Raw genomic sequence first — 17,163 nt, forward strand, 5'->3', positions numbered from 1 at the left:
GATGGTGGTCACATACAGCAAAGTGTTTCTCCTAAAGACATTTTCTCACTCCTCAAAAATCACTCCTCCAGAACAAAGGGGTGTATCCATTAAGACCAATAGTGTTGGGTGTACAGTTTGCCTGCCCCAATATGTTTATGATTTTGCAAAATAATTTAAAGTGTAATCTATTATAGGCAAGTTTATTCAAGAACCAAAACCGGAGAGAACAAAACTGGAATGCACAAGCCCAAAAGTCTTCAGACCAGAGCAAGAAGAGTGAAGATATCCAGATCTTCCGAGGAGTTTATGCAGCAGTATGCATGGCAAACAAACAGTTAGAATTTGTAGTAAGAAAAAAGCAGTGGTACGAAGGACTTCAATTTTGTTAATCTGCGCAAAGAGAAACGCAAACAAAAGTTGTAAGTCAACCAGTCTCTGCCAAATCAGTGGCGAGAAATGGAGAAAAATAAAAATATAATAATATGTTACTTTCAAGTAATTGACAACATATCAATAATGGCATTTTAGATATGTTGCTAAACGATTTATTTTCATCGATTCCTTTAAAACCAATTCCTAATCACTTTAAATGAAGACGAGTTGCTAAAACTCTTCATTTAGGTGTTTTTTTTTTTTTGGTAACTATCGTTTATACTATGTAAATATAACACCTGGAATGTCATAGCAATTTCTGCGCTAAACTAATGCTCGAATTCACAGTGTATTTCTGCGCTCAACTAACGCTGGAATTCACAGTTAAATTTCAGCGCCAAACTACTGCTCGAATTCCCTGTGTATTTCTGCGCTCAACTAACGCTCGAATTCACAGTTAAATTTCAGGGCAAAACTAATGCTCGAATTCTCTGTGTATTTCTGCGCTCAACTAACGCTGGAATTCACAGTTAAATTTCAGCGCCAAACTAATGCGTATTTTTGCGCCCAATTAACGCTCGAATTCACAGCTGAATTTCAGCGCAAAACTAATGCTCGAATTCCGTGTGTATTTCTGCGCTCAACTAACGCTCAAATTCCCGTTGGTTTTCTGCACTTAACTAAAGCTCGAATTCCCTGTGTATTTCTGCGCTCAACTAACGCTAGAATTTACTGTTGAATTTCAGCGCAAAACTAATGCTCGAAATCAAATGATTTATTTGCGAAAGATGTGCTGAAATTCCATGTAAATTAATGATATCGCGATGGAATTAGTGATATCACAAAATGTATTTCTTGATATCAAGAATGTGAATTCGTGATATCTCGAATTGAATTTGTGACATCACGAATTGAATTTGTGATATCACGAATTTAATTTGTGATATCACTAATTCGATTTCGTGATATCAAAAATTGGTTTTACGTGATAAAGCAATGGGTATTTGTGATATCAAAAATTGAATTTGTGATATCAGAAATTCGAATTTTTGATATCACGAAATGGAATTCGTGATATCAGAAAATCTTTTTAAAAAGTAAAGTATGATCGCGCTAGCTAGCTCGCGCAGAGCCAAATTCACTGTGCGCGCGGGTATTTGTTACGTGAAAATGTTTTCCCATGGGAGAACATAACAAGAATGTTCGCCCATGGGCGAACATAACGAGTGTACCTCCATCGCGTGACTGTGTTTACCCAATCACTAACCGGTATTTGACTAACCCATTTAATATTATATTATGTTACCCTCCGCATTATTTGTGCATGTGTAAGCTATGACAACACTGCTGTCACACACATATTTTTGAAAGTAATTTTTCGTACATTATTCATTGCTCTCTTTCCCCCTATTTTTCTACAAACTTTCTTTACCTTCTTCCTTTCTCTCTCTCTCTCTCTCTCCACACTTATCTTTCCTTTACTATGTTTTTCAGCTTCAAGTCCCATTTATATAGGTGCTAATTCTTTATGTGATTTTCAACGTGCTTTGATGGAATTCTTAATTGTACGTATTTTGTTTTACAGTGTATGATATATTATGCTTTACAATTCTGCCATGCTGTTAGGAATTTCACTTTTTATTTCATTTCTATGTCAATTCATATGTAGGCTCACAACGTAGTCTTCGGACTCTTTAATGAGTACAAATAAAAGCCAAATTGAATGAATGAATGAATTGTCATATCGGTTTTGACAAGTGATGAGCGAAAGTGATATACAATATTTGCCTACAGATATTCACCTCGCTCATTGTGCGGTGTTGTACGATGGCTATCTCGTGAGCCATGAGGGCGGATAAGATATTTGTTTGATTCAGTAATAACTACTAAGCTGTTCCAGCTTGCGATAGATTATTTCTCTGAACTTGAATTTCAATTTGAATAACATCAATACCAGCTAATGAGCATTCGAATCGGGTGGTTGATAAAGGTATGATAAAGGTATGATATCGTGGCACAAAAGCTTTCGCGTAAAGTTATGAAACCCAAGTTACACAAAGGAGCAGAAATGCCTTTGAAAGATAAATTTTCTCACACTTATATCAAAGATAAAATCTACTGGACCATAATCTGGATTTTCTCAGTTACGTGTACTAGCGTTTGACGTGATGGATCATGTATTTAAAGGAAACCAAAACCAAAATATAAGTGAGGATTGAGTGAAATGAGCAATATTAGTAGAACACATGGATGAGAGTTTGAGGAAATTGGATAATTGATTCAAAAGATGAAGATGTCGGTGCAGGCATAGCTGGATAAGAAGGCTTCTAGAGTTTATGACGTCATTATGGACAAAACAATTACACAGACAATGAATAAAAAGGGGCATTCCATTACTCACGAAAAGTACACATTTCATCGACTTGGTCCTTAATTATGGTCAGGAAAATATATTATTTTCACCCTGCGTTGGAGACTTGGGTCAAGTGCTCTTTTATTATACTATAAAATCAAAAGTGTGTTGATTTTTCTTTACGTCTTCTTTGTTGTCGATAATGAATACATGGACTGTAGTAATGGTCTACACCCAGCGACGACGACACTGAAACTTTTACGAATTCACAACTTTTCAAACGATTGTACCATCTCCCTCAAACTTTCTTTGATGTGTTCTGCTATCACTCAGTCCACATTGTACTTGGCTTTCGGTTTCCTTTAAGGATAAGGTTAGTATTTCAGTGTTGAAGTTTATCGTATCAAAAACAATAACAACAACAACAACAACGCTGATAATACTGTTTTCAGTGGCGACAATGATTTGTCTTTAATGATCCTTCCTCCAAGTTTACTTGTTGATGACATGTGCAAACGTAATAATGTTTATATTCCTAAATAACTGTCAATGGGATGAAAGAGTTCGTACGGTAATTATGTGTTTAATACACACCATTTTACCCTCTCAATTTTCATATCTTGAGCCGAGTGAGAACACTCAAATGTGATAAATTGCATATCAATGGGGAAGTGCTTGAACTGTAGGATTTTATTGCCATACTAGCGCCCTCTCGAGAAATAAATGACATCTACTCAAGTTTGTGTTTGGTTTTCTGAAATATAAGCAGTGAACTTCACATGAATGTTCATAACAGTAATTCAGTTATACAACACAATTTGTGACCCTGCACCTCAAAACAAACAAAAAGTCGCCAGACATGAATTTCTAGTTAATACCATATTCTGAAAGAGCAGACTTTAAGCTTTAAAATGACGTATAACACAAACTCAGGAAAAGTGTGAACTGAGAAAAGAGACTCTGAAGTACAGTGTCTATTCAAGCGCTTAATCTTTACCAAACCGTGCTGGCTGTGCGATGAATGGGACAAAAAACAGGAAGTAAACCACCAGAGTGACAACAATGAAGGGATTATCAGATTAAACTGAAATTAAGCATGCCTCATTAACACATTCTATTCATAATTAATGCCAACTTTCAAAGCAGTAGCACTATCCTTTCAAAAGGTATTAGAGGTGAAAGTGAAGAGTGTGGACAAAGTTTTTCAGAAATGAAAAAGGGATTCTAAAGACACACCTAATCACACTATTCTACCAAAAATGTTCGAGATAAACTGCTAAAAAGACACACTTTCCTGCCCGTGTTATGATACCAAATTTTAGCATAATGTAAAAGAAGACCCGCTCTTTCAGAAAATATGAAAAAGTCAAGTTTGGCTAGGTTGACCCATTTGCAGTCCTCACGCAAAATCAGTGTGTGCGACTTTATGTTTGTTTTGAGGTGCACGGTCACATTTAATACGCAAGTAAGTTGTTGTGTTCATGTTTTTCATCTATTTCATCATAGTTAATCAGGTATCATGTTTTTACAACGTGCTGCTTAACGTGCTTTTCACCCTATGTGATCACTCACTAAATCACTCATTTAGTTAAGCTTGAAGCCACTTTCATAGTTGAATTAATACACTACATAACATGTCTGTAAACCGATTTTCTCTTTTGTTAATAAACAGGACACAAATTGATTACTTTAAAGCGAATATTCATACAACAATCAGGCATTGTATATAGAACAAAGAAACAAAATGAGGGAAAACCAAACATGGGATGGAAGGGAGAGGTATAGAGTAGAAGACAGTAATACATGCTTGAAGTCACTACAAATGGGATGCTAATCCGGACAAACATTTAACATTAAAAAAAATCCAATATACTCTAATCTAGTCTATTAAGTAGGAACAAAGTAATATCTTTGATCAAATAATCATGATTTTAATCATATTTTTTTCCGTTTCATGAGTTACAATAAAAAAATAATAATCTTTTTTATTAAAGCTAATGCAGCATAATACTGTTGCTGTTTGAACCTAGCAAATATCTGCCAAATTTAACATGCCATAACAATAACAAAAAAGCAGCAATTGAATCAGAAATCAGAATTTAATCAGAATTGAATCAGAAAGTGGAGAGATTTGAAAAAGTAAATTGAATCATAGAGGTAAAGGGAAACTCATGTAGTAGGAGCGACATGATATTTCAAGCATTTAGTATTCATGATGATAAGATCAATAGCATCATGACATATTCAACGAAACACCGTCCATATTATAAAATATTTTACCAAGTAATAAGTTCTATGCAAATTTACAAGAAATGTACAGTGACTGCTTTCGGTGTTGTGTGTAGTGCAATGTATCTGCAAAGATACTGACCTGGTGCGTTTCATCTCATTAATTGTTAATTAGTCTGGTTACAATGTCAGCATCCACGTACTTATCATGACCTTGTTTAATAGTAGAATCATACAGTAGCTATATAGTGCGAGGCATTTGCATGCACAAACATGAATGAATAGATTCCATAGTCTAGAGTTAAAGATAAAACATCAGTCACTGAGAGCAACTGTCCCTTGATAGATTATTGACTTTTCCTATGCGAGATCACGAACTGTACACATAATGCTTTGTAGAAAAAAAAAAGTCCACATTTTCTTTTAACGATATAAGTTCCAAATGAGGAGAATTTTATATCTTTTTCATTACATACTAGAATTCAATTAGTCAGCAGTTATGAAGTAAGAAGACAACCTATGGCTGTTCACAAAATTACACAATGTGAAATGATTGTTGTATCTACAAATAAAAATCAATGTTGTAAAAAAAGGAAGACACTATCGAGCAATTCACAGCTCATTCATTAGTGTTCATTAACTCTTTTTATGATTTGTTCCATAATCCTCTCGTATAACCATTCTCGGTTGATTTGATAGTGTGACCGATAGCAGAGTTTCATGTAAACATGTAGAGCTTACAATTCTATGTGAGTTTCACCAATTGAAACGAAACGTCCTTTGTGACGTTAGTTGATTTGCTGAGCTACAAACTGAGAGGGAATCCTAGTGTGAAGGTAGCACGACAGCGTCACTGGAAAGGTATCTTTTTTATTTTTTTTTTCCAGTCGGAAATCACGAATGTGAAGGAAATTCAAATCGGAAAGAAACATTTCTTTTTTTATGGTTCTTACTGTTTTTGTCCTGCCAGTATGTTCTTGCCCGTGTATCCACTTTGCACAGGGAATTTAACATTATTTTGGAAATGATTCCTACTGAGGCAAAAGGTTTTTGTTTTTAATCATTTTGATTCATCCCTGAAATTACCACGCTTGATTCCTATCAGATTAATGTGGTTTTGATATCTAAAGTGATTTCTCATGGCATGGAAGGTACATTTACCACCCACTTATCATTCTATTGTTTACTGTATTCCAATTCTAATTCCAATTTCAATCTATTTTTTCCACATTTCTCAATGAAAATACATCAAACATAACAAAGCAAAATGATACATGATATCCAGCTAGGATGCACAATAGACTATTGCAAACATAATAGAACATGATGGTCAATCTATGAAAGTTGAATCTAAGTATAAACGCTGACGATGGAACCTACTGAAAAGCAAGTTTGTTAAGCGTAATTCCCAGTATTAAAACAGAGTGTAAAGATCAAAATAAGGAGCACTAATACAACATAGGACGAGAGTACAGAAAAAACAACAACTGTGGAATACAGCCAATTCTTTTCAAATAAAAGTAGGAAAACGAATAAACCATTATTATTATTATTATTATCGTTATTATTATTATTAGTAGTAGTAGTATCAGTTGTTATCATCGCAATGTTAACAGTGAAGTTTTATAGTTTAAATTTAACAATTAGAAAACTATACAGTTCGTATACAAAACATAACGTTAACAGTTCAATAATGATCTACCAGCCAGTTGCAATGAAATGTGGAAAACAATACCAGCTGTTACCGCTGTTACCGTTGATACTTACAGTGCAATAGATGCATAGGACATGGTAAAATAAAGAAAAAGTGAATACATGTGAATCCTCAGAGAAGCTAGAACGTTGCTTCCTTATACATAAGCAAAATGTAGGTCAGGCCTTCAGGCGTCTAGTTTTCGTGTCATATGCGTGGGTCGATATACGTGTACTCTGGACAAGAGTGCGGTTCTTGGTGGGTATCGGACTGGTCTGGAGTAATTTTACCAGCATTTGCTCCGAGAATGAGATAGCCATGTTCATCTTCCTACAGCTTTTCGCTCGGTTTGCCCGAGTAGATAGATGTAGAGTACACTTGATCGTTCAGGCTCGTCGGAAAAGGGATAAGCTTTTCACTTTTACTGGCATGCCTGTATTCATGGCTTGGCTGCGGTCCTTGTATTTTCTCTGATTGGTCTGGAGTAATCTCTTTGGCAATTGCTTCGAGTACGAGGTAACCTTGTTCATCCATTTTTTCGCTTGATTTGCCTGAGTAGATAGCTGTAGAATATAATGGATCGTTCGGTCTCATTGTTAAATTGACACGTTTTTCATTTCTGGCATTATGCTTGTAATCGGGACGTGAACATGGTACCTGTAGGGTTTTAGATTGGTAGGGAGAGATTTCACCGGTATTTGCTTCGAGAACAAGGTAACCATCTTCATCTACCTCAGGCTTATCCCTTGATTTGGCTGAGTAGATGGCTGTAGAATACAGTGGATCAGCCGTGATCACTTCATTTCTTTTGGTATATTTATACTCAACTGGTGTCTTCCATCGTGACTGTTCTTGAATTGTCTCGGATAGGCGGTTTGGAGCAATTTGACTGGAATTTTCTGAGAGAAAGAGATTTTCATCCACCTCGGATTTCTCTCTCGGTTGGCTTGGGTAGACGGGTGCAGAACCAGGACTGTCTCTCTTGCTGTTCATTTTCTCGGCATGATTTTGGTTCTGTGAAGATACATACAACACGCAAGATAATGTGGACAAGTTGATGCAGCTATAACATGATCACTCGATTTACCTGGCCATCTCTCTAGAGACTCGTGAAAACTACATTAGGAACACTTAATCTGCTTTTTGTGTTTTGTCAACAATGACACTAATATCCAGATTTTATGGAGAAGTTACATTTGATAATGACTTCTAGAACTACACAATTGACACCATCAGGATCGTTAATGTAATGATTAATGATGCAAAGGTCAATTCGTGTATGAGCTATGGGATGCTTAGTGGATGTTTTTTTTTTTTTTTTTTTTTTTTTTTTTTTTTTTAATTGCTTGCCAGTGACGAAAAACATGGAATCAATACCTCCGGCCGTGTATCAAGTAACTACTAAGCGCACGGTAAATTTACTGGATACATGATTTGCTAGGTAATAGGCTATTCTTACTGGGTGCGAGAACTTATAAATATAGCGAAATTTTGCAGTGAGATGATGCTCCTGCTTCACAGAGATGCTCTTCTCAGATTGAGAATAACATGTCAATGCGCTAAGTTTCGTTGCACTTAGCAGTTTCAGAAGAAGCAATTTTTCGTTTATTTTTCATAGTGTTTTTATAATAGTAGTAAAACATCTATTTCGCACAACCTCCTTTCCGTTTCAAAATGTAATGTACCCAAATATTAGTAGTGAATCTATTTTTTTTAGTTTTCATTATACTTTTTAGATGTCCTTGTAAACATTCGAAATAACTTTCAAATTTTATCACTGATATATTTCTAACGCGTTCCCCAATTCCATGGTATGAGTGACAAGGGATAAATAATTGTCATTATCATTGTTATTGTTATTGCCATTGCTACAAGTCCGCGATAACGTATTAACAGTATAGGTATAATCCCGAGGCAACCTTTGGCCAGGAAAAAACAAACAAACAAACGAAAACAAAGCAGAGCTCTCGACCAAAGAGTTCCCAGGATTTTCACTACCCGTTCTACAATGATCGTATAATGAAGATGAATGGAAACGTAGTCACTGTAGAATAGCATGCTTAAGAAATCTGTATGAGAATGCCCTTTTGAGTATTTTCTCTGATATTTACTAAAATGCATTATGCATATCAATATTCCACAAAATCCACATAATGCATAATATATGCACACTTTCATTTCCGCACGTACAAACACACACACAGAGAGAGAGAGAGAGAGAGAGTAAACATATGTGATACTTACTGAGCAAGTGACGTTGCTCTGTAACGAAGATGCACAAAGGGAGACTTGTTTCAAGTTTGATGCCTGCGAAGTTCCCATGTCTACCTCCGCAGCGTCCTGGTAGATGTGATACGGATCCTCTTCATGAGCAGTGACTTCTCTGCAAATGTTGTAATAGTGGCTCGGGAAAGGTTGACCCTCTGCTCCAGCGTCAGTACATATTGTACTAGTTTTGTTCAATACAACATGATCCGTCGAGCTCAAATTTGGGTTTGAATTATCTACAGGATGCACCTGCAGTTGTCTGTTGTTTGGCTGATTTGAAGTGTGTGATGCTCTACGTCTGTAAAGGCAATCATGAGAGACATACACATTCTTGAAAGAAAAAAAAAAACCAAACATAAATAACCAATATCACATTTCCAAGATGGGTTGGAAACATTACTTTCCAATATCAAAATCAAATATTTTCGGTACATATAAGAAAAGATATAACAATCACGTCATCTAGTAAAATATTGTGCTTGAATATCAAAATCCATTCATACCCTTTGAAATATGAAAACTGTGTTTTCGACGGCTACGTACTCATACATTTTCTGTTGTTCCTTAAAGTTTCAAGCATTAATTGCATGACACACGCACACACTCACATACCCATACACACACACAAACACACACACACACAAACACGCACACACACGTGCACACGACATTAGGTTACGCAAACACTCACCTTTTCTTGTGATGCCTGCACAATACCATGACGAGAATGGCAACAAGTATTGGAACAACACACATAAGAACTGCCATTGCAAAGATGTAAACATCTCTCTGAGGAACTTTAGAAGCTGAAATGGAATTCAGTACAAGAAATCTTTGTCATCCCCTGTAAATAAAAGTACATCAATTGGATTCGAAAAAAAAAAAGAAATATTTCTTTGTGCTTGATATATCCCGTAATGGGTACACTTTAACGTATCATCAAGAGAGTAATCCTGAAATGATTGCCCACAAATGAAACGTAATAAAAACACTTACTTGATATTTTAAGTTAGTATAATATATATATATATATATATATATATATATATATATATATATATATGTATATATATATATATATATATATATATATATATATATATATATTTCATATATATTGTTTCTGATGTATTGAGTGTGTGAGAGTATGTGTGTGTGTAAACGTGAGAGAGAGAGAGAGAGAGAGAGAGAGAGAGTAAAGATAAATCTCCTGGCAACAATGAACATGAGTTAATATCGCAAGCAGTAAAACACGGCTGCAATAACCATTCGGTAAACAAGGTGAAATTGAAAATCTGAGAAAAAAAAATACACGGTATCAGTGAAATAGTTTCTGCTTCAGTATTGAATATCTCATAAAATGAAATATGTGTATAGTTAGATGATATCTAAAGATAAGGGTATGCAACTCACTTGTAGTCGTTTCCATTGCGTCTGATATGATTACATTTTCAGTTGGTTTGTCATCTCCTATTAATGAAAAGAGCAGAAGAAGGAAGATGATTAATAGAAGACAGCAGTTTTGCTGCAATGATGACATCATGGCATTTAGACTAACAATGACCTCGTCACCGAACATTCCATTTTATTTCATTTTTACATCCCAAATAATACAAAATTATTGCAAAGTAACAATGACTATTAGAACAAGATTTTTTTTTCTAGAAACTTAAATATCATGAATCACATAAAAATACAAACAGTAGTATAATAATTATATACACACCGATGGAGTAAATAACAAATTTTCATACCTAGTGGTGTCACATTTGTGAGCATGCTGATCAAAAGAAGATTAGGAACAGGATGCCATGTTCATGGAAAAGACTTTCACCAGTCATTGTATGAAAGAGTTCATATTTTCACATTACAGTCAAACTGTATGCAATAGCCGGAAACACTTACATTTCTATGAATATTTCAAATTGAAAATGACATTATGATTTTGTTTTTACTGTTCATTTAGGACTTTATAATTGCTACAAAAATGTATCTGTCAAGTCCAGAAGGCCCATCTTGTCTACAGTTGCTACAATACAAATGCCAAAATGGCAAAAGCAAAGAAGAAAGGAAGTCGCGTTGGTCGTTCATTGAATGACAGTGCGATATGCTTCTTTTAGTTACCAAGCTATCAGCATGACTAACAGTGTACGTTACAATAATTTCATCAACAAAAGAAAAGAAATGCTAAGTTTGTAAGCTTTTTGTTTCCTGTTTTCCTTCTATTCTTCCTTCCTTCCATCAGCATGACTTACAATGTACGTTACAATAATTTCATCAACAAAAGAAAGGAAATGGTAAGTTTGAAAGCTTTTTGTTCCTTGGTTTTTTTTTACCAATTCTTTGAACAGTGAATAAAGACGGAGCCTCAAGCCGTTAGTAACAAAAAAAAACTATAAAAAAAACTAAAACAGAAATAAAAGTAAAACAAAATAAACAAAAAGTGATTACAATGAGAGAGGAAAAAAAAAGAAAGGTACACAACTGTAAAGTGGCTAACAAGCCATCTTACCTATAAACGACATGGCTGTGATCTCGGGCAACGTCGTTAATTCATAAGTAAGCAGTCCCTCGCCTGTTTCATTGAAAGAAATCAGGGGCATTGTGAGTAATGGATAATATTTATTTGACCGAGGTCCACAGAATCAGACTTCGCTTAAACATATTCGTAACATAAAAATGGTTCAAAGCTTACTGGAAAAAAAATAAAGATAAAGATTCCACCATCAGTAGTTTTTGGACAGCTGTTGGATTCAATATCTCATGGAGCTGAGGTGATTTGCTAAATCAGTAGGGTAGCGGTGGGGTTGACGACAAATCTACGTCAGATTAAAATAGAAAAAAAAAATAAAAAGGCATCGAATGCCAACAGGCGGTGCCAAGACACGCATCAAGAAACATTACAGTTACTCTAACAGTACCTAGCTTGTAGATATTTTAGATGCTACTCACTTGAAATGTAGTCTGCATTCTGTGTTATAGGTGTTGGTGTGATAGTTGTTCCACCTGCGCATTAAACATAGACGTGCAAGACTTGATTCAGTTTCAAAGTAGTTCGGTATAAATTCCCCGACACTCTTGGACAATATGAAACTCTGTCACGATCATTTGAAGAATCGGTAGGGCTTTCAAAATTATCCATAGCGCATGTATCATAGAAATCTCACAATTAAAAGGACGTTAAATACATTGTACCAGCCCGTGTTGGTATATCTTTGCTTAATATCGGGAAAAATGTTTTTTTTTTTTTTTGCTATTATATCGATTGACAGAATAATGAATAGACCAAGATTGTGTTTCTTTCTCGTATATCGACTTTTTGACTTTAAGCAAAACTGAGACATTTGCCAGAATTCAATTTTATTTATACTTATTTCATCCAATTTTTGTTCGTTTTATCGGTTCCCCCAGTAATAGTATTGTCTAAAAAATCTGCATTTCATAGTTCTCCTAATCTGATTTATCACGGGACCTGTGGCTCTAGAAGCTTGTTTTTACGCAGGTCCTATCATATTTTTGGCATTATCACCTTAGTTTCACTAGCATGTATACCAAGACAAGCTTTTGTGCATTCCGGTGAAATTTTATCTAATGACTGTTCTTTATAATTTTGGTAATTATACTTTATTGTGCTCTATGTGAGAAAAACAAATCTAAATGAAATGAAAATGAAATGAAATCTTCAGTCACGATAACGGCTGATTTCCCGGAAATTTGAAGAAACCCCATAAATTTCCAGCTTTATGTCCAATTGAATGTACGAGCTATCATCCTCAGTTCCTTCTCTTCTTCCTATGCTCAGTGTTATACTGTCCAGTGTTATATTCAGTGTAGCCAATTGAATGTTTTAATTTTGACAAATACTGGTGTGTATCAATGGCAAACCTTCTGTTATAGTTTCGGATTTCCAGCAGAAAGGGATTGACATGTTCCAGGTAGGAAAGTAAGTCGACCGTCCAGGTTGCCATACACACTGCAGTGTCGCACTGCCACTGATGCTGTAGCCTTCATCACAGGCGAGAGTTATCTTGGATCCAAAGTATGTCATATCAGAGTCCCAATGACCATTTTCCACATGACCGGGGTGAACACAAAACCCGACGGAAACTGTCAATTTAAGAAATGAAATGATGCAGTACCATCTGTCCATCACGATACTCACAAATGGTGCACGCCCTGATTGTACGTGAGAACTCGAATTGGGTGAAATGGGTCAACCAAAACAAACACGAGTTTATCACATTTTTATCATTCGAAAGGTTGGGGTCATAAAACAGATGGAAAATTGTGTTTTTAGCATTTTCCTAGAACACTCGGCGTGGAATAGTGTGATAAGGTATATCTTTATAGAGGCCCCTTTCAACTTCTTCAAAGCTCTTTACGCAGTCCTCACTTTTAACTCTAATAACTGTTCGAAGAGGACACTGTTTGTTCGGAATTTGGTACTAGAATTGGACAGAGTGTGTTGAGCATTCAAAAAGAGCATTCTTTCAGTGCAACCTGATAATCATTTCATTAGTGTTGCTATTCATTTTTTCATTGCGTCCTGTCTTTTTCCCACCCAATGCAGAGAGCAAGGATTGCTTAAGATTAAGCGCTTTGACAGGCAATTAACCTTTGAGCTTCTTTTCTGAGTACACACTTTTCCAAAATGTGTACTTTCTCTCGTTTATTTAGAGCGTAGGCTTCGGTTCTGCTTGGTGACTGTTCAGCGAGTTTTTTAGCCAATTTTGGTCGGACACCGACAGGTGACCGACTGATGACCGACCAGGCACAACTGTTTTTGTTTTTTTGTTTTGTTTTGTTTTTTTGTTTTGTTTTTTTTTTTTTTTGCATCGGTTTTAACGCGGAACTAAAACTTCACCGGCGACTGACCAGTCTTCACTCGCTGCCCAAAATACTCTTGGTGTCCTAGCGGCGACTACCCAGACACCGACCTAATCACGTGAGTGCCGTCGAACGATTTAGAGAACAAAAATAATACAGATAAAAATTACAAAAGCACAGAAGAAAACCAAGGGACTAGATGAAGAAGAGGAAAAAGGGGGAATCCAAGATGGCGCTGTGCGGTTAGGACGTGCCTGAGTGATACGGAGTCATTAGGAGGAAATAAAATTGCAGCTCATTTCGCCTATTACAGTTTGAAAAGTCAAAATGACATCGAGAAAAAGGATCTTAGACCAAGGAGTCGTTACAATCTCCCATTATTTCAAGGAAAAGGAGGATTCTGACCCTAAGATGGATTTTAACGACGCTACTACGGAGACGGCTACGCAAGAACACAGTGACAGTGATAATGCACACGGCTTAACTGACTCTGCAGTGCACACGGTAGTGAAACCACTTCACCGAGATATGGAGGGAACCAGCCCGGGCGCGTCGGCGGAATCACCTCCACGCTCCTCGCTTGAGAAAAAACGACGAGTAGACGGGGAGAAGTCAACCACAGATGAACTACTCGCGGCCCTTATCCACAAGATAGACGAAATGAACTCCAATCTCACATCCAGGTTGGACACAGCTCTTGGTAAGATTGAAACAAATGAGAAAGAAATCAGTAACTTGAAAGAGGAGCAAGAGTCATGCCGTTTTGATATCAAGCAGTTACAGGACCAAGTAAACAAGCAAGAAAAGGAGAATATGAAATTGAGAGAGCGTCTTGTTGACCTCAATGCGAGAGAGATGAGGAATACGGCTGTGTTTTACGGGTTTCCTGAAGGTGCTGAAAACGCTGGGAAGTGTGAGCAATTGATCAAAGAATTTGCCAAGTCAAATATGCAAATGGAAGGTGAAGTGAGCATTGAAAGAGCTCATCGCACAGGCCGCATCAGGCCAAAACCCGGCCCTCCTCGCCCAGTTGTGGTAGCTTTCAGTAGATACACAACCAGACAAACAGTGATCAGCAGTGCCCGCAGATATTTGAAGGAGAGGCCTTTTCAGCACAACGGAAAGGATTACCAGATATTTGTCGATGAGATGCTGCCGGTAGAAGTGCGAGAAAGCAGGAGGAAATTGCTGCCACTGAAACGAAAGCTGAAAGAGGAGGACCCAAAGCGAAAGGTGTACTTCAGATATCCGGGGCGATTGTTTTACAGGGAGACTGAGAGCGGAAAAGAAGTGGAGTACAAGCAGCACACCACAAGATAGAATGGATATTGGCAGTTTGCTTTTGCACAGTAGACAATGGTGTAACAAAATACGACATACTTTGAAAAACTCTTGACACGACTGCCATAGCTCAGCAGTCAGCACCCTGTCATGCCAGCAGTATATTAACAGTTGATATCTCCGAAGACAAGATACACTATTCATGTGATTAAATGGTAGGGAAAATCATTTGTTTTTGCCAACCTGAGGAAAAAATAACTGTGAAGATGCCCAGGGCACTTGGATTCCTTGTGATCATGTTTTACTCGATTTCATGCAAATTGTATGTGTGTTTTTTTCATTGCCAATGTTTTGTTGTCTGTTTTGTCTTGATCATGGTGGGTCATAAGAATTTACAAGGTTACGTACTTGTGAAATATGTATATGGATCTGAAGTTAATGACCCATAATGTTAATGGGCTAGGGGACTTTAAAGCCAGAAAAAAATACTTTTGTTTTTTATCCAAATTAAAAAAGGATATCATTTTATTACAGGAAACCCATTCGACTGATAAGGATGAAAGTTTATGTAAGAACCAATTAAGAGCCGATATTGTATTCAGTCATGGAACCTCCTCTAGTATGGGAGTGTGTATCATATTTCGGAAAACCCCACATATAAAATTGACAAAGACAGTGAAAGATTCTAAAGGGAGATTTTTCCTGGTTGAAATGGAAGTATATGGAAAAAAATTCTGATATGTAATGTATATGTGACAGTGCACCTCAAAACGAACATAAAGTCGCACACACTGATTTTGCGTGATGACTGAAAATAAGTGAAATGGGTCAACCTAGCCGAACTTGACTTTTTCATACTTTCTGAAAGAGCGGGTCTTCTTTTACATTATACTAAAATTTGGTATCATAAAACAGGCAGGAAAGTGTGTTTTTTAGCAGTTTATCTCGAACATTTTTGGTAGAATAGTGTGATTAAGTGTGTCTTTAGAATCCCTTTTTCATTTCTGAAAAACCTTGTCCACACTCTTCACTTTCAACTCTAATAACTTTTGAAAAGATAGTGCTACTTCTTTGAAAGTTAGCATTAATTATGGACAGAATGTGTTAATGAGGCATGCTTAATTTCACTTTAATCTGATAATCCCTTCATTGTTGTTACTCTGGTGGTTTACTTCCTGTTTTTTGTCCCATTCATCGCACAGCCAGCACGGTTTGGTAAAGATTAAGCGCTTGAATAGACACTGTACTTCAGAGCCTCTTTTCTCAGTTCACACTTTTCCCGAGTGTGTGCTTTCTTTCCAATATTTAAATAGGTTAAGAGAGTCCATTTGATTTGAGTTATACATCATTTTAAAGCTTAAAGTCTGCTCTTTCAGAATATGGTCTTAACTAAAAATTCATGTCTGGCGACTTTTTGTTTGTTTTGAGGTGCAGGGTCACATATGCACCAAATAATGAAAAAAGACCACATGCATTTTTTTTTAAAGCTGTAGATTTGACTATACAAGAATATTATGATGCTGAACAGACAATATTAATAGGGGGAGATTTTAATTTTATTCAAAATTTGGCATTGGACCGAGAGGGCGGTAATATGAAGTCCACTTGGAAGCACTCTTGTGAAATAATAGAAAATATTAAAAACGTTTATCATGTAATAGATATCTGGAGAGACAAGAACCCGTTATTAAGACGATTTACTTGGAGACGCTCCAATCCTTGTGTTCAGTCAAGACTGGATTTCTGGTTAATCCATGAGTCTGTACAAAATATGGTGACAGACTGTGATATGGTCCCCTGTGTTTTGTCAGATCATGATTCTGTGAATTTACATCTGAGAATTAAAGAGTACCCTGTGGGCCCACCTTACTGGAAGTTTAATAACAGTTTACTTAATGATGTTGAGTATGTTGAAAATTTAAAGGGACATTATGAGATGTGGGTAAATAAATGGGGAGATAAAAATGATGAAGGAAAATTATGGGATTGGCTAAAATTCAAAATACGAGAATTTACAATCACATTTTCTAAAAGGAAGAAAAATATAAAAGAAATTAGAAGAAAAGAATTAGAACAAGAATTGAAAATAATAAATGACATGGACCCGACAGAAATTAATAAGCAAAAATGGGAAAAGAAAGAGAAAATTGAACAGGAA

At 36.2% G+C, this 17,163-nt stretch overlaps 2 protein-coding genes across 2 annotated transcripts; one reads left to right on the forward strand and one right to left on the reverse strand.

The window, feature by feature from the left end:
• Nucleotides 1-6,959: 6,959 nt before the first annotated feature.
• LOC140227748 (uncharacterized) lies at nucleotides 6,960-9,665 on the reverse strand. The gene is made up of 3 exons (XM_072308150.1): nucleotides 9,589-9,665; nucleotides 8,874-9,195; nucleotides 6,960-7,643 (listed from the first exon to the last, which is right to left on the reverse strand). The coding sequence occupies exons 1-3, from the start codon at nucleotides 9,663-9,665 to the stop codon at nucleotides 6,960-6,962; spliced, it is 1,083 nt and encodes a 360-aa protein (XP_072164251.1).
• Nucleotides 9,666-14,051: 4,386 nt separating this feature from the next.
• On the forward strand, nucleotides 14,052-15,044 carry LOC140227036 (uncharacterized). Its single transcript, XM_072307467.1, has one exon. The coding sequence runs from the start codon at nucleotides 14,052-14,054 to the stop codon at nucleotides 15,042-15,044; it is 993 nt and encodes a 330-aa protein (XP_072163568.1).
• The last annotated feature ends 2,119 nt before the right edge of the window (nucleotides 15,045-17,163 follow it).

The sequence above is a fragment of the Diadema setosum genome, chromosome 4 (genome assembly GCF_964275005.1).
Source record: "Diadema setosum chromosome 4, eeDiaSeto1, whole genome shotgun sequence".
NCBI lineage: Eukaryota > Metazoa > Echinodermata > Echinoidea > Diadematoida > Diadematidae > Diadema > Diadema setosum.